Raw genomic sequence first — 18,533 nt, 5'->3', positions numbered from 1 at the left:
ACGTTGTGTTTATACACTATAACATTTAACTGGAGTGACTGTTAATAGCTTTATATAAATCACCGGCCATTAAAAGTTTATAGAAGGCACTCTTGTCAGTTCTCTTGGAACTATGTCACAGCAGAATAATTTTCTGTGGGTGTACGGTTGTGGTTTTGATACATAAGCAGCAGTATACACGGTCAGAATAACAGCAGATTCTCCACCTAAGAATAATAATAGATATTATAGAATAATGCTATATATAAAAAATTGTAAAATCGTTCTCCTTTGGTGAAGAAAAAAAGGAAGAACATAAATGTAGCTGTACAGCAGCCATTCCTTTTAAATGACTTTTATTTTGTAGTTTGAGTAGTAGAACTTTTCTCAGTTTCTGAAGTTATCTGATAATAGGAAAGTATTTTTTTTCAATTCCAGTAATTTTGCATTCTGTATTTTAAGTTAAACCAAAAAATTTAAATCATTTGATAAGCTTATTTGAATATTCAATTTTCTACTAAAACAGTAGTATATAAAAAACACAGTAAGTATAGCTTTTAGTTCTGAAAAAGTAAATGTTAAAATACACCTTAAAAATATTAAAATTTATTGGGTTCAAGAGGAATTCAAGAGAAAATATTTTTTATGTGCCAGCTTTCAGATAAACAATTTGCATTTTAATATTACTCAAAACGTATCTTTTTCCAGTTCATGGAAGAGGCTTATCCTATTTGGTGATTACCTGTTTTTGTACATGACACAATAACCCACAAATGTGGAGCATATGGTTAATAAAATAGAATATAGAATTTGAATTACTTAAGTTATTATAATGTATATTATGTAATTTCATTTTTCGTAACTTTTTTTAACAAACATTTTGGTACTTTGTTTGAAAATGCAACAGGATTGTTTTTTGCCAGTTTCTCAATGTTAATTTCAGGACATTTATATGAAGGCAACTCCTAGTACAAATTCCTGTTATGTTTTGGGCTCGTGTTTTATATGATGATAACTTGTCCCCGAAATCAGTTTTGGATTTATTCTACTATGAATTGCCAGGAGGAGACCTTGCTATTGTAATCTTAGTGTTTATTTTCCCTATTTCTGAAACGAATAAAACCCCTCTTCTGTAAATGACATTCTGTTGTCAAAAATGACAAGTTAGTGCTGCAATCTAAATTGTAGGAAAGTAATGGAGGAAAGTATCAGTAAAGTAATTACTCCAAAGAGAATTTGTGGTTTGGTTAGGTACCTGAAATTATTAATGTTACTGCCACTAAGAAAAAGTTATATGCAGAAAATCCACTGTAGATAAATTCTTCTAATTGGTCTTCAGGATGATTTAATGTAATGATGCAACATGTTCTATGTTGGACAGTAAACAAAACCAAATTATATTTATAATTACATGAGTTGCAGAGATTCACCAAGTAAATTTCTAGAGAACTTTATGGAACGGAGTAAAGAATTTATGGAGACTACTAAAAGCTGCAAGCCTTGAACTAGTGTTTAGATTCTTGCACTTACCTTCATTGCAATTTATAATCCTTTTAGAGCACAAGAATGCTGATGTAGAATTGGAAGAGGATATTCAGCCTGTTCTTCATGAAGCTATCCATTCTGAGCCTGGTAATGCATTAATGCTTAAAAATCACTGATGAATTTATAAATCTTGACATAAGCAAGAGAAATTTCATAGTCTGTTTTTCGTGTGCACTCAACGTACTTTTGTCTGCACAGAACATTCTAAGCAAATACTTAGTAATTTCAAAAAAATTTTTTGAAAAATTCAAATCTTGGATTTGTGGCCCTTTTTTTCAGAGACATTTGGCAGCAGTAGCTCAAATCAGTCAGTTAACAAGAATTTCCTAGAAATGCTCTGTAAAGTGCAAGAATGGTCAAACAGTTGTTTGTTTTTTACAGTTTTCTCTTCGTGACTAATAAAGGCAGTGGTGAGTCAGTGCAGATACCTTAGTTTTATACTATGGTAAGGGTCAGACAAGTCGTTTGTGCCCCTCTCTGTTGGGAGTACTTGGAAAACACAATGTGTGTTGAAAGCTATTTGCTTGTAGCAGAATTTACCAATGATTGTGTATTCTCTAACAATCTGTATTCTCAATTAGGAGAGAGACATGAAGATGTACATGAAAGCGTAAATGAACAGTGGCAAGAGAAGGAAGAAACACATGGAGAAACTTTTGAAGCTCCTGCAACAGATGACTTGCTCGGAGAATTAGAGAATGAAGTGACAGAGGACTATGAGACACCAGACTCATTTCAGAAAGGTATCTGAATGACTAAATATATTTAAAATTAAATGTTGACAAAAATGTGGACAGACAAATGGAAACCCTTCATGTTTAAAAAAGTGACTCTTTAATTTCTGCTTGCCATAGAAACTTAGCAAATGTCAACTACTGCAAGCATTATTTAGCAAATAAATATTTTTTAAATCAAAATGGAATATTAAAATGTCACGAGTTGTGGAATCCAGCTGACTGTAAATTATATACTTACTGCAGTGTGGTTTTCAAACAACTGAATTAATCTGGGTTCTAGCTACACATTTCTCCCCAAAATAGAGGGGCTTGAATCGTATCTATGGAATGTGCTTCTGTACTTCCTAGATTTTTTTTAACTAAATTTTAAGAGTTTGATAGCACTGGCTTTTGTAGACAGACTTATTCTCAATATACTGCTAATACAGCTCTTCAAGAGAATGTTATAAGTGAACAATATTCCAAGTACTGCTAAGAATATAGTATTGTGTAAAGATACTCTTATCCGATTGCCTTGCGGTATTGACAGGATGATAAAAAAAAAAATGTTTGTAATCAAAATATTAGATCAGAATCATATTGTCTAATTGGAACTTAGAGAAAAGTATTTCTGAATGCTGTTGTCCAAAGTACTGAAAATTTTGTGTATCGTTTAAGATGTTATTCTGAAAAACTCATGTAATCAACGTTATCCAAAAGTTTTCCAAAACAAATATCCAAAAGTTGCTGGAAGTAAGCCGAGATTCTTTCTTCACAACTGAAGTAATTCTTTTCGTCTAGGTCTGTTATACCTCCTTTTTCCTGTGTCTCTTCTATTCCTCTATGGTGCAAGCTGAATTAGGGGAATAGATGAAATACTCAAATTCCAGTCATTTTAAAGATTTTAAATAATGAGAAGGCAAAGTGAATATATTCTATTTTCCTTATATTTAGACTGTCACGGAGGTGAGTTTTCCAACAGCAGACTTGAATTTGGGAGAAAAATTTCTGCAGGGACAATTATCTTTTTTGAGCAAATGTGTATCGAGTATATGTCTTCTCAGTATTACATATAGAAATTTTGTTCTTTCAGCCTATTTGAATATCTCTGGCATTAGAATAAATTTGCTTAGAATTTCTGCTTAGAAATTTGACTATATAATATTCTTTTACAGCATTTGCAGTGCCATGCAGTGTTTAAAAAAAAAAAGCTAAAATTTTTAATTTATGCTTATTTCTCAATTTCTCAGATGCTGATCCTGTAGCAGATGATCTTGGAGCAACACAGCCTGAAACATTAGAAGTTCCAGGTATAATTTTATTTTTCCAAGCCCAGCAATATTAGTTTTATACTGAAAATGATATGAAAAAGCTAAACTAGTTTAGTAATGTATCATTTTGAAAATGTTTATTTGTTCATGTCTTAGATATATTTATTCTGAGGTGAATATATCATAATTGCTATGGCAAATAGTTCTTATAGAGTAGGGGATGGTATGTATGGAAACTTTGCTTTCAGGTAGTGCAAAAATTTAATTTGTACTTTGAGTTTCTGGCTGTAACCTCGCCTTCAGGACTATTTAATATTTTATGGCCCATTATGCTATCAGAGGAGTCAGTCAGCTCCAAGGACTTAATATGGAACTATCCTTATAGTGTTCTCCTAGTGTACACCCTTAATTCATCTTTAAAGCTTTAGGAAATTTTGCATGCAAGTACATCCACTTAGCCTCTAGTCATCTTAATCTGTTTGATACCTTAATCTGTTTGATACCTTACAGAATAGTGTTGGCTTATTTTACCCATTAGTCCATCTATTGAGAAACATCAAATGGATACTACATTTTCCCTGCTGTCTGAGAAATGTTTTTATCTGGCTAGTAATAATGCTTCTTTATAGTACAGGCAGCCTCTTCCATTTACATCAGACCTGGATTTCAGTTTGGACTAAGCATTGAACCAAAGATAATAAGCCAGTTCTGGACTTCGGTCTTTTTCTAATGCCAAATATGACAACAAAATATTTTTATCTGATACAGGAAAAAAAAAAAAAAAAAGATTCCAGCTACCAGTCTGGAATCCATGCTGCTATATTTCCAAAGTACAAGGATAAGTTATTTTACCTTCAGGACCGTGTGTTGTCTGATGTGTCATAGTGAGTATAGAAATAACATCTCGAAGAGTTATAGTCACAGAATCAGCAATTCAATGGGAAAAAATAAAAAGATAAATTGTTCAATATCTATGATGCCAGAATTGAATATTTCTCAAGGTTTGTTTTTCTGGCTCTTATTGGCAGTGGTTGTCCTCTGCAGACCAGCACCAACACTAAGTAAAGAAACTACTTTAGAACTTTTGGAATGGGGAAAGATGATATTTATTATTCATATTAGAGCTTTTAAAAATGTTCATGCAGACTTACAGCTCTCATGTACCTAGTTTTCATACTAAGGGTATATCACAGGACTGGAAGGGAGGGTAATTCAGCACCTTCCACTAGATTGTGTGTTTAGTTGCAAATGTATAGATGTCATTTAATAGTTCTCAACTGGAGAGTTGCATTTAGCTATCGGAAGACATATTCATGCAAGTTAAAATAATGCGATATTAAATATATATATATATATATTTTCGTATTTACAGTTTCATATGATTATGATATGGATGTAGAGAAGACAGTAAGTGATCCAGAAGCTCCAGGTCTGTAAATCTTCTTAACTTTAGATTGTAATATAATCACTTGTGCTTTTTTAAACAGGCTTCAAAGTAACGTATCGTGTTTGCTGTTAATTCAGTTTTATGTTCAAACAGTTTTTTCAAGCAGTTTCAAATAAACCTGATTTTTGCAGTATTGATTTTGCAGCTATGTATGTTACTGTTAGTTGTGAATAGAACGTGCCACAAATACTTGCACAACTGTTTACTGGAGTAGTCCTCCAGCCTAATCAACAGGTTGTCAAAGACTTACTCTATTCATAATTCTAGGCCTAAATAAAAATATGCCTAAACTTATTATATGGTGATATAGCTCCTGGATGTGTTTGACAATCTGTCACTTTCAAATAAAATGTTGTTATATTAATTCAAATATGTCTAGTTCTCTTATTCTTGAGGTAATAATATGTAACCTTTAAACTTTTTCTGTGCTATTTAGCTGTTGCATGAAAACTTGATTAGAACTTAAAATATTAAATATTTTTATTTAAGGTGATGCTGAACTAATGTTAGAAGATGCTGTTGAACATTACACAGGTACAGCGCAAAGTCTTTTATAGAACTTTGGTTGAATTTTGTCTCCCAAACAAGTCCCCCTGCTCCCCCCCCCCCAAATGGAGGTCATATACAGTATCAGTTTCATAAGTTTATTGGTTTATAAGTCATTACATCTTTATTTACATTCTGAAAAAATGCAAAGAACTACATGAATATTACTACTTTGTAATGTGAGCCAAGTGGACAAAAATATTTTGAGGGTTAAACATCTAGGAGAGTGTGTATTTGTATTTTAAATTTCATAGAAATGTTTCTGTGGATAAAAAAAACAACTTGGATTTGCCAAGGACTTTGAAGATAGTTTGTATAAATATCAGGAAAAATGTCATATCTCTAGGAAAAAAAAAGGCATTACAAAGTACAGTTGTGTAAAATTTTGCTGTATATAAAAATGATTTATGAGTATTTTCATTATGAATTGTAGGTCATTTGTAGATATTTTCATGACTTGTATAAAAAACCCTAATGATAGTGACGAATCTAAGTCTACTTTGTGATGCCAGAAAATCACTTTTTTCCACTGAATCTTTTAAAAATCTTAGGCTTAAATAAACTCTTAGTATTATGAACTGTAATACAGTATAAAATACTATAGGTTTGAGTATTTTTCCTGAATAAACTTGACACTGAATTATTTGTGTGCAAGTATTATCTTTAAAATTATATGGATTTTAATACTGAATTTTTCCCCTTCTAAACAGAGGATAGAGTTCATGGGGATTATAATGAAGAACATGGTATAAGAACTGTTATATTTAGTGAAGTGACTGTATCATAATCCTTACTTTACCACCATATGGTTCTGAAAGTCTTTAAGTACTGTGAAAGTGAAATTGTTTTGCCTTAAAATTTTCTGTGCTGTCACATTATTTTATAACTTCTGTGATAAGGGATTTTTGAAGTTCAAATCCCCTGTGTATCTGAGCAATTTATCAGTCTTTAACACTGGAACAAGTGTAGAGTATACGTATAGTTTACATTCCCAGTAATTACCAGATATTACCAGACATTACCAGTCCCCTTTATCATGCTTTGTGCCTTCGTGGCACAAAAAGCACAGACTGTCCATTTTGAGCAAATGGGAGTTCACAAATGTACGCTGGACAGCATTATAGTAGCTATAGTACCTAGTTTTCATCCCTGTTGTCTCCTAGCCCATCTTCCTTTGCACCTTTCAACCCTTCTCATGAAAACACACTTTTAGTTGGATGGAAAATGAAACGTTTGCTCATTTCCTGGAGAAGGGAGTTTCTAGCACCTCTGTTCTAAAGCCAAAGACGGGATGGAAGCCATCATGGAGATCAGAAGTTCTTCCTCTCAAATGTAAAGCTTACGTTTTTGACATTAACTCTAAGAACAGCAGAAGTTCAGTTACACAAGAAGAATCATTTTAAAGCTTCAGATGCAAATGTCAGAGAAAGCAGCAGAAGTATGTGCTTCTCTGTTCTAGAGTCAAATCATCTTCTCAGTGTCTGTCAGATGTGTTCCTTCTCATCTGGCAAACCCTCTGACAGTATTTTCTCCATTCTTGATACTCCGAAGAATTCACAGAAAGCTGAGAGGGCAGCACCAAAGTAATTGTTAGCCAGAGTAGTTCAGTTTCTTTTCTGACTCTTTATTTGTATGGCTTAGTTCTTAATTAAGATCAGAGACCCTCTCTAATAGGATCACAGCTCCTATACTCACTTCTGCCTTGCATGGCATCGGGACAAACTGGAGGCATATTGTACATTGCAGCCACTTTGTGTGTGTGTAAGCATGTGGAAAGGAACTGTCTCTTCATATCTTCTATAGATGTTACTAACATTAACAGTTCCTTAGTTGAAATACTTGCATATTTTTGCCCACAGTGAAGAGTGTAAATAAATCAGTTATGTAATTATTGTGCACAACTTTCAATAGTTTTTATAAATTTTTTTTATATAGTTTGTAGCGATGAAACTAGAGAAAGAAAAAAAGTTTTAGAATATGATTAGAAATAAAGAATTCTGGATTATTTTTTTGAAATTATATTGTAAGAATATTTTTAAAGGAGTGGAGGGGGATCCGACTGATTATTTGTATCTTTTAAGACGAAACATGTAATAGTAGAAAGGATTTTTAAAAATCTGATGTAAACAACCTTTTATTGGATGAGTTAACTACTGTTAAGATAATGAAATTACCTAGATCACTGGATGAACCTTGAAGTTTTTAGTTTTAAAAATCACAATCAGTTGTGCATTGAGAATTTAGGCAATAAATGGACAGCACTTTGTCCATCTTTAGACATTATTTAAAGTATGGGTATTCTTAACCTATTTCTTGTTCTAAGTTATGAAAATTATACTAGCTCTTTACTCAAAATGTAGGAGTGTAGGTGAATTATAATGCACAGAATGATAGCTTTATTTTTGTTATTTTCAATACTTCATCTGTGTGCATAGGAATGTTGAAATTTCAGCATTATGTTCACGTTTGATATGTTTTATACGTAGAATTCCCCCTACGGGTACTAGTGAGGGTTCATATATCTAAGCATGCTCCAAAAGTAGAGGAAACCTTTGAGAGCTTTGCATTTGTCAAAAGAGAAATGAATTAGATGCCTAATAACTAAATTATTTTTAGGATACTTCGTGTAAATCAACCACGCTTTTTTTTTCTTTTCAGAACCAAAACATGAAGAGGAGACTGAGACTCAAGATACAGGTATAGTCTATAGATGCATGTATGTACACACGTGTGTGTGTATGTATACGTTTACATATATGTATATGGGGCGTATTGGAAAATCCTTTTTATTTCATATGCAGTTAAAGTGAAATATCTCTGCAATAAATGTTATTGGAGTATAATTTTAAAAAATCAGAAATATTTTAGTAAACTTAGCATGAAGACTGTTATCTAAATGGCAAAGTGAATTTATATTGGAATATAAAATCTGTGTAATCTTCAGTCACAGTGTAATACCAGTTATGGGAAATGTTCATTACAGCATCTATAGTTACCAAGCCAGATTTCTGACTATGAATTAAGACTCTCCTTAATATTACCATCCTCAAAGATTCATCTTTAAATCTTGAGATTGCAGTGCTGAGACAAAATGGGGCATGTGAGGCTTTCTGCAGGTTTTTGGAACACAGTCATTTGGCCTAGACACTCAACCTGCTTGCCATGAGCCTGGCTTATAACCTTGTAACCAATGCCTACTTCTGGAAGTTCAAAAAAAAAAAAAAAAGTGTCTTGTAGGAAGTGAATTCAGATTTTACAGGTTGCCAGTACTAGCTCTGCTTTGGCGGATGCTTTTTGCTGGTGCTGTTTTCTAATTAGCTAAACCAATTAAAATAATTGTAGTCTTCGGTCCTTTCTCTATACTTTGTCTTCAAATACCAGCTCTTTTGAAAGTCATCTCAGATAAGTGAATGAAAAAGACACAAGTGCTTAATTTAGAATGAATTCAAGAAGTGCTGTAGTGTAGATAAAATTGGAAGTATCTGTTCTATTACCCGTGTGACCGTAAGCTTAAGAGGACAGCCAATGAGTTGAAGGGTGGCAAATTCAATGACAGTAAAAATAAATATATTTAGTTTTTCCATGGAGAAGCCCCAGTTTAAGTTGAACTTACTGTCCTGCAGGAAGGAAAGCAGGATCCACCAATGAGAGATGTACTTTTATCCAAATTAAAAGGCTATACAGAGCTGGAATTATTTAAAATAAATGTTTTAGAATAGCTACTATTTTGAATTTTACCCTGAAACACAGTAGTTATTTATATGGAAGGATGGATATGCAACTGGTTTTGCATGAAAGTTCCAAAGCAGTTCCACATCCTATGTACTCCATCTTGCTCTAGCCTTCGTTCAGATAGAATGTTGGATTAAATACCGGGACAACCCTAAATGTCCTGTATATGTAAATGTACGTGTAAATATTTGGTTTTTTCCCTATAAATGTAGGGGGGATAATGACACAACAGTATATAGGGCTAAGATGAGGGGGGAGGAGTGTTACAGCAGTAAGCAGTGCAAAAATATTTAGCCATGTAGGCTGTCGGTTAGTGCTATTATTCACTACTAAAGCCAATCAGTATGAGTAAGCTTTTTAAGAGTAAAGACATGCTCAGAAAGATTGAGTGTTTTTAATTTTTTTTAAAGTTACTGTGTTTTAATCCAAATGACATTTGTTTAGAGGGTATGATTTTTGAAATACCTACACTAATACAGCAGTTGTGTAGTGAAACAGGAAAGAAAATTTAAGGTTTTTTTTCCCCCTCAAAATTAGTAAAAGTTTGTTTGCTTTTTGCAATTTTCTGTTCACAGTTGAACATGTCTATGTACTAGCTCTGTTCTTTGGTGTTGTATGCAAGTTTCATCAGTTTAGAACTTGACTTCATTATTACTCTGAATTCAATGTGTTTTTTTAGCTGTCGAGGACCTTCTTGAGGAAGTACATGAAGCCACAGAGCAAGGTATATTTTTTTTATTGTGATCTTAGTGTTTTGGTGAAAGATTCTGATGCTGATGAAGAAGGAGAGAAGGAAAAAAAACAAACACCTAATTATATACTTTTATCTTTTTACACTTACAGATGAGATTATTGAAGATCTGGAAATTGATAAAAAGATGTCAGGTATGAGTTTTTATAAACAGAGAAAGAAAACACTTTATAAGTCTATTTAAATCTGTTAATATAATTTTTATATGTAGAAAAATATTGCAGGAAAATGTACTGCATGAAGTACTTAAAGCTTCAATTTGTGGAATAGAGTACGTTAATTTCCCAGATGACTGCTCAAAAAGATTAAGTTGTGAATTTTTGTTTGTTGTGCTGGTGCCAGGGAATTTCAGATGTATACCGAATCAGATGTAATTTGAAGATTAACTTCAAGAATTTAAAGTATCATTAAGCAAGATTTTTTTCAAACATGACCTTAATTCAGTCAGCTAGAGCTAAGTGATCTAAACAGTTTATTCTTAGCACAGCTTATAGGGTTTGATGCTATATTTTCTTCAAATTTTCCATTTGAAAAATTTGTTATAATTAAATGGGAAACAAATATTAATGTTTGTAAAAAAAAAAAAAATAACAATTGCAACAAAAATCACTTTTGGAGGGGAGTAATAGAAGTCATTAAGAGTGAAGAGCTATTTTTTAATATGAAATGCATTCAGTTGCCTTTGTTCTACTGTTAAAATGTTTGTTCTGCAGTTTTACTCCTTGTTTGATATTAATGGGGCTGGGTGGTTCATGAGGAATAAAAGCAAAATTGAGAACATACTATGTGTAACTTAAATCCTTTATTTTCTTTGTAACAGTAGAAAATAAACATACAGAAGATAACCTGGCCACTGAACCAGAGGAATCAGGTTTGTATTTCATGTATTACCCATGAATATGCTACTTATTTACGAAGGAAAAAAAAAAAAAGATTGATGTTGTAGAAAGGAATTCTACAATAAAAATGCATTTATATCTTCTTTTTCTGCAGTGCTTTTTCCTTTAAGGACAAACATAACTGTGTTGTTAGAAACTAACCTGTTCTCTTTTGTTTTGCTGTGCTTTCTTAATGCCAAATTTTAAAAGCTTACGTAGCACAGCTCAGTTTTAGAAGTTGAGTGCTCCAGCTCAGAATAACTTACAGCAATAATAGTGGTCATATGAAGCTGAAGAATTCCTTACTCTGCTCTGTGTTCCATACTCTGGAAAAAGAACATATCTATAAGAAGCAAAGTGGAATGTTATCCCAGCTTTGAGCAGTGTACATTACAGGATTCCTGAGTCAGAGCACATTTCAGTTTTTCTCTTCAGTTTTTCTTACCATCTACAGTGAGTGAGCCTGGCTCCCCCTGTGCATGAATAGGGAGCTATGTGCAACCTTCAGTCTATTAGCAGCAATAGCAGTTGGTGACATTTCTCATTTAAATGTACATCCTGGATTTAAAAGAACTGAATTTTCAAGTAAAATATTTCACAGTTACAGCTAGGAACATTATAACTTCCTAAATATGGTCATTTTTTGTAAGCCCATATTCTAATAGCATACGAAAGTGGGAGGATATTTGTGCTTTGGATAGTACAATTTTATAATTTTGAAGTTTGATTTTTGTGCAGTACAGTACTGAAAATTAAGTGCTTGCCTACTTAAGTATTAATCTTTCCCCTGGAAAAATTTAGCTGAGAAAAAATTAAAATCCCACTTCTGCAAAAGTACTATTACAGAACAGGCTCAATAGGTTACTATGATGAACATAAGAGAAAATATGCAGCTTTTTGTAACTATTTAGTTTCACCAGTTTCAGTTTTGTGCACTTCTCATTTACAGAAATCCCTGTTCAAACTGAGGATTATTCAAATGATAATCCAGTGGGTAAGTTAATCTTAAGTGTTCTTTTAAAAAATATATATTAATATATATATATATATTATAGCTATGTGGTAAGTTCTACAAACCATTTTTGGAGAGGGGTGAAGGGTTATCATTATTGTCATTTGAAGTTGCTTCCCGTTTTTGAAGCAATGATTTTTATCTTGTACTGCATAAATGCTAGTGATGGCTATTGAGTTATATGGAAGTATTCCATATAAAACTGAGTAGTTTTAAATTAAAACTTAATTTTAAATAATTTCAGAGAGAGTTGGATACTTTAGCTGTAAAGGTAAAAATAAATGTTTCGGGTCTCAAGTGCATGCTTCCTTTCTAGGGTAACTGGTCATGGGTGGTGATATTAGTGTTACTTGTCTGTGTATCAGTCAGATCTATTGGATTCAGACTGTAACACACATTTTAGGCACTGGTTTGTAAACAGGATTGGTTTTGTCATGCTATCGCATTTTTATTGACATAGCTGATTTTACAAACAGTAGCACTTCCAGCTTTTCTGTTGGTTGCTTGACAATAGTGTTTACCATTTTTAGAGTAGCTACCTAATGAATCCATGTCTCTGACAGGAGACTTTATACAGTTCAACTGTATATTAGATTTGGTCTGCTTTTTTAGAGCTTGGTATTACAAGTTGCTTGTTTGCTCTTTGTAACAATATAGTAGGGGTACTATCTCTCAGCAGGAGATCACAGCAGTTGCAATCAAGGAGCCTTGGGTGCTGTTTGTTTAGTTCTTGTTACCCTGAATGCCTGTATAGTGCGGTTGTTGGTCAAAGGAGTTTTCAATCGCCTTTGTGCATTGGTTAATCCCTGCGATATGCAAAAGCTGTGAAGTGGTGTGGTGACTTCACAGTAATTCTATGAGACTTTTCTTTCCTTGTGGGGAAGGAAACTTGTATTTAATATTTAGACATGCCAAAAGTAGCCTGAGAATTGAAAAACACAGGACATCTGTGTGATGTCCCAATACAGATTAGTTCATGTTTTAATTTACATGTTGGACCTTAACTGAGGTGATCTGAAATACTTCTATCAATACGTAAGTGCTTTGTCTGAGAGAGGGCTTTAAACTAGGTATGAAGGGGGGTGGAGGGGAAATAAGACTTGATAGAGATGAACCTGGAGGAGCAGTCCCAGGGTTGAGAGTGAGGGCAATGGCTTCTCAAGTGCATCTACACCAATGCACACAGCACGCGCACACAACAGGAGGAGCTGGCAGCCATTGTGCAGCAGGCAAACTACGACCAAGCCGCCATCACTGAAACGTGGTGGGACCACTTGCACGACTGAATTGCTGCAATGGATGGCTACAAACTTCGGAAGCGACAGGCAACTAAGGAAGGGTGGTGGTGTGGCTCTCTACATTAGAGAGTGCTGGGATGCTATTGAGATCGGGGTTGGGAGTGGATAAGGATCAGGGCTTGGCCAACAAGGTGGACATCCTGGTGGGGGTCTGTTATAGACCGCCAAACCAGGATGAAGAGACGGATGAGGTGTTCTATAAGCAGCTGGCGGAAGTTGCTCAATCGCCAGCGCTTGTCCTCCGGGTGACTTTAACTTCCCAGACATATGCTGGAAATACAATCTAGCCCTGAGGAAGCAGTCTAGGAGGTTCCTGGAGTGCGTGGAAGACAGCTTCATGACTCAGCTGGTCAGTGAGCCTACCAGAGGGGGTGTCCTGCTAGACCTGCTGTTCGTGAACAGAGAAGGCCTAGTGGGAGATGTGGTGGTACGGAGTTGTCTTGGGTAGAGTGACCATGACATGGTAGAGTTCTCTATTCTTGGTGAAGTCAGGATGGGGGTCAGTAAAACTGCTACCCTGGGCTTCCGGAGAGCAGACTATGAATTGTTCAGGACATTAGTAGGTAGGGTCCCTTGGGATTCAATCCTGAAGGGCAGAGGGGTCCAGGAATGCTGGGCACTATTCAAGAAGGAAGTCTTAAAGGTGTAGGAGCTGTCCCCATGTGTCGTAAGATGAGCTGTCAGGGAAGAAGACTAGTGTGGCCAAACGGGGAACTTTTGCTATGTGTCTGGGAGAAAAAGAGAGGTTATGTCCAGTGAAAGAAGGGGCAGGCAACTCAGACAGAATACAAGGAAGTTGCCAACATATTCAGGGAAAAAATCAGGAAGGCCAAAGCCCAGTACGAATTCAACCTGGCCACTATGATTAAGGATAACAAAAATATTTTTATAAATATATTAATGGCAAGAGGAGGGCCAAAGAGAATCTTCATTCTTTACTGGACTACTTAAGGATAACGAAAAGGCTGACGTTCTTAACACCTTCTTTGCATCTGTCTTTACTAGCCAGACCACTTTGGGGAGCAGAAGACCCCCCTGCATGGTTCAGGTGGAAACAGTTTGAGGCCTGCTGCTCCACCTGGACTGTCACAAGTCCATTGGGCCAGATGGGATGCACCCGAGGGTGCTGAGGGAGTCGGTGGATGTGATTGCTGAGTTGCTTTCCATCATCTATCAGCTGTCGTGGTCATCTGGAGAGGTCCCAGATGACTGGAGACTTGCTAATGTGATACCCATCTATAAGAAGGGTCGTAAGGAGAACCTGTCAGCCTGACCTCGGTGCCAGGAAAGGTGATGGAACGGCTCATCTTGAATGTAATCATACAGCGTATGTGGGACAACCTGGGTTGTCAGACCCAGCCAGCATGGGTTCGTGAAAGGCAAGTCCTGCCTGACCAGCCTCATCTCCTATGACCGGGTGACCCGCCTGGTGGATGAGGGAAAGCCTGCTGACGTAGTCTACCTAGACTTCAGTAAGGCCTTTGACATGGTCTCTCACAGTATTCTCCTGGAGAAGCTGGCAGCCCATGGCTTGGACAGGCACACTCTTTGCTGGGTTAAAAACTGGCTGGACAGCTGGGCCCAGAAAGTGGTGGTGAAGGGAGTGAAATCCAGCTGGTGACAGGTCACCAGTGGTGTTCCCCAGGGGGCGGTGTTGGGGCCCACCCTCTTTAATGTCTTTACTGATGACTTGGATCAGGGAATTGAGTGCAGCCTCAGTAAGTTTGCAGACAACACCAAGCTGGGGGGAAGTGTCGATTTGCCAGAGGGTAGGAAGGCCCTGCAGAGGGACCTGGACAGGATGGGTCGATGGGCAGAGGACAGTGGGATGAGGTTCAACATGGCTAAGTGCTAGGCCCTGCACTTTGGTCACAACAACCGCATGCAGCGCTACAGGCTTGGGGCAGAGTGGCTGGAAAGCTGTGCAGAGGAAAAGGATCTGGGGGTGCTGACTGATGCTTGCCTGAACATGAGCCAGCAGTGTGCCCAGGTGGCCAAGAAGGCCAACGGCATCCTGGCTTGGATCAGGAATTGTGTAGCCAGCAGGACCAGGGAGGTGATCGTCCCTTTGTATTCTGCTCTGGTGAGGCCGCACCTCGAGTACTGTGTTCAGCTTTGGGCCCCTCACTACAAGAAGGACATCGAGGCCCTGGAGCGTGTCCAGAGAAGGGCTACGAAGCTGGTGAAGGGCCTGGAGCACAAGTCCTGTGAGGAGCGGCTGAGGGAACTGGGCTTGTTTAGTCTGGAGAAGAGGAGGCTCAGGGGAGACCTTACTGCTCTCTACAGCTACCTCAGAGGAGTTTGTGAGGAGCTGGGGGTTGGTCTCTTCTCACAGGTAACTACTGATAGGACTAGAGTTGCGCCAGGGGAAGTTTAGGTTTGAAATTAGACATTTCTTCTCAGAAAGAGTGGTCAGGCATTGGAACAGGTTTTCCAGGGAAGTGATGGCATCACCATCCCTGGGCATGTTCAAGGAAAGGTTGGATGTGGTGCGGATGTGGTGCTTAGGGACATGGTTTAGTGGGCAACATTGGTAGTAGGGTGATGGTTGGACCAGATGATCTTGAAGGTCTTTTCCAACCTTAATGATCCTATGATTCTGTGATTGTGTTGAAATATTGAAAGCAGTAAGTGTTCGTTGACAGATGCCTAATAAAAATACTCAGTTTCTTAATGAGTATAAAATATTTTAAACTAAGGTTATAAACAGTGTAAGAATAAGTAGTTGTTACTTTTGACAACATTGGCAAGAAGTTCAGTGAAGATAGTGTTCATTCAGTTGGTTTGTTGTCCTTTTGCTTGGAACTGTAGAACAAGAAAAGATACATCTGTTTTCTTGCAGGAAATGTTGCTGCCTAACAAAAAGCCTCTTATGAGACTACTGGAAATTTTCAGCAGTAGAAAATTCTACTGCATAGCATCATTTATACTGATATGTGGATATAGAGATGATCTTGACTTAGACATGCTATTCTGAAACCAAATTCAAACTCTAGGTATCAACTTGAAATCTTTGAATTTTTTCATGGACCATATTTCTGTCACTGTGCTGTAATTTGTGACTCAATTTTGCAGCAGTAAGTGCATTTCCTATCTTGACAAAACAATAATAATATTAATAATCGTATGTGTATTACACATTAGTGGATGGTTTTACAAATACTCCATTTGTGCAGCTTCCTTTAGTTCTAAGTGGACTTTTGAATATAATAGTGTAGTTGAACCTAGTTGGCCACTCTCCTTTTCCTTTACCGTGTTACAGAATCCTTACTGGTTTCAAACCCCGTTGGGATCAAAAATAACTTACTTATTTTACTATGAAATACTGTATATTTCTCATCCCTTTGAATTTTTTTAGATTCTTTTTTTCCTTTATTCGTGTTCAAATTAGTGCAGTGCACTTTTTAAATCACAGATGAGTATTCAAGGGAAAGATAGCTTTATCCTGGTGTATATTTTCAAAATAGATAATAATAGCGGCACTGGAAGAAGTAAACATTTTCTTTTTCCTCACAGGAAAAAGTGAAGGAATTGATCAAAACCTATTTATTTAGTTACTAAATATGAGTAACTATTAGATGATGCTTGTGATTCTTCCTTTATGAAGCAGAAAATGAAAATGATCAGAAAAAAATCTGCTATAGTATACAAAAATACTGAAAGAGATAAAGTATTTTCTGTAGTTATGTAAGAACCACTTTGAAGGCAGAAGAGTCATCAACCAGTTGTGTATCACATTTTATAAAAAGCTGATCAGCACAATGTAGGACTCAAATTATATAGCATCTCTTAACAATTCAGAAAAGAAGCAGGATATGCATAAAAAAATAGTAACCAGGAATGCAATCATTACAGTTATGGAATTTTCCTATTATTAAGTATGTTTTCCTGCCTTTTTTAGATGAGAAAGATTGGAGGAAACATTGTTCTCATAGTATTTTCCTCTTCGAGGACTAAATTCATATTTACTAGGAAGTCAAATTATTTTTATATATTTTTTTGATACAGGATTCAGTATGTTTTTTTGTTGTCAGACTTCCTTTCTCATGTGATTTAATTTCATCAGTTACTCTAAGTAACTATTTCCTGTTAATTCAGCAATAATAATATTAAAGTTGATTGTACTCGAGACAATTAAGTACTCTCTTATGAATGAAGAATACCAATATACACATATGCGCTCTGCAAATGTGTGAAAGATGTGTATATATAACTCTTTGTAATGAACATAGCTTCTGGTGTTTTAAAGATATTTAGAAAGGTCACTATAGACTCCTTATTCTCAGTTAATATAAATACATGGAACTCCGTTTGGTGCGCAGTGGTACCAGTTTGTATTGTGTTAGAAACAATTGATTTTTATCTGAAACACAGGAGCTTACTTGTTCTGGAAAGAGAACAGGAGTTAGTTCAGAAGATGAATTTAGTTGTAAGATGCATTCTCACATCTTCGGTGGAAAGAAATTGAGTGTGGGATTTGAATATGCTGGAGTGCGAGTCAAAAGTTTTTGTTTGTTTATTTATTTTATTTTTACTGACTCCAGGGAATATTACCCCCAAAAAATTAATGGTAGGCAACTGCATCTTTACATATCTGTATGTGCTGTTTTCCAATTTCCCAAGTTTACTGCTAAAATTATTACTGGTATTACTTGTCAACAGTAGACTAGTTTAACTGCAATTTATATTTACAAACTAATACACTTGAATGGTATAATAAGCTAGCTTCTGAAATATTGCTGATAGAGGATTTCTGATTAATCCCATTTTACATAGGCATATAAATTGCAGTGGTTGTGATAGCATGGTATTTGTTAGGATATATTCAAAGGGAGACATATTACATTTTTGGGGGATATTTTACTCTTTTTTATCCCTCTTCTGTATGTTCAAATTTAAAATGTATGTTTTTTTCCCCCTTCTGTCTTGGACCTTTGACACTTTCATAACCCTGCATTAGCTCAACTTGCTGAAATCCATTATGTGTAGAGAAGTTTCCACTTCAAAACTTTGACCCTTCCTCGTTCCCTGCATTCCCTGGCTCCCCTTTTCCATTGTATGTGTCCTTGATATTAAAAAGGGGAAGAAAAAAAATGCATTTGTAAAAGAAATCTGGGCCACCTCACAAGGTGAATGAAGTGCCATATGCTCAAGAAAGAGTAAATAAATTGTTGCGTAGATAATATTTGAAACTGTGTGTTTCCCACCTTCTACAGCAACTTTGTGTATATTCATTATGATAACTCCTAGAAATTATAGCTTTCTTAAAAGTCTAGTACAAAGTTGCATTTTTTAGCTGTTAAGATGATTAATTTTGTTTTAGTGTAAGTTGTGTTTTGGTTGGTCCTTTAATATAGA

The 18,533-nt window shown here is 35.8% G+C and overlaps 1 protein-coding gene across 10 annotated transcripts in view; it reads left to right on the top strand.

The window, feature by feature from the left end:
• ASPH (aspartate beta-hydroxylase) overlaps nt 1–18,533 on the top strand; it is a 115,164-nt gene that overhangs the window by 39,631 nt on the left and 57,000 nt on the right. For 4 of the 10 annotated variants that reach the window (XM_080579417.1, XM_080579411.1, XM_080579419.1 and 1 more), the window contains 11 exons: nt 1,537–1,611; nt 2,106–2,267; nt 3,491–3,550; nt 4,884–4,940; nt 5,448–5,492; nt 6,215–6,250; nt 8,163–8,201; nt 9,916–9,960; nt 10,080–10,121; nt 10,808–10,858; nt 11,815–11,859. In XM_080579417.1, coding sequence (XP_080435543.1) covers nt 1,537–1,611; nt 2,106–2,267; nt 3,491–3,550; nt 4,884–4,940; nt 5,448–5,492; nt 6,215–6,250; nt 8,163–8,201; nt 9,916–9,960; nt 10,080–10,121; nt 10,808–10,858; nt 11,815–11,859 — 657 coding nt within the window. Of the gene's footprint in view, nt 1–1,536; nt 1,612–2,105; nt 2,268–3,490; nt 3,551–4,883; nt 4,941–5,447; nt 5,493–6,214; nt 6,262–8,162; nt 8,202–9,915; nt 9,961–10,079; nt 10,122–10,807; nt 10,859–11,814; nt 11,860–18,533 lie in introns of all 10 variants that reach the window. The other 6 variants (XM_080579418.1, XM_080579416.1, XM_080579412.1 and 3 more) reach the window with 3 other exon arrangements.

This window comes from Anser brachyrhynchus (assembly GCF_964034855.1).
Source record: "Anser brachyrhynchus genome assembly, chromosome: 2".
Taxonomy (NCBI): Eukaryota; Metazoa; Chordata; class Aves; order Anseriformes; family Anatidae; genus Anser; species Anser brachyrhynchus.
This window is presented reverse-complemented; position numbering and strand designations above follow the sequence as displayed.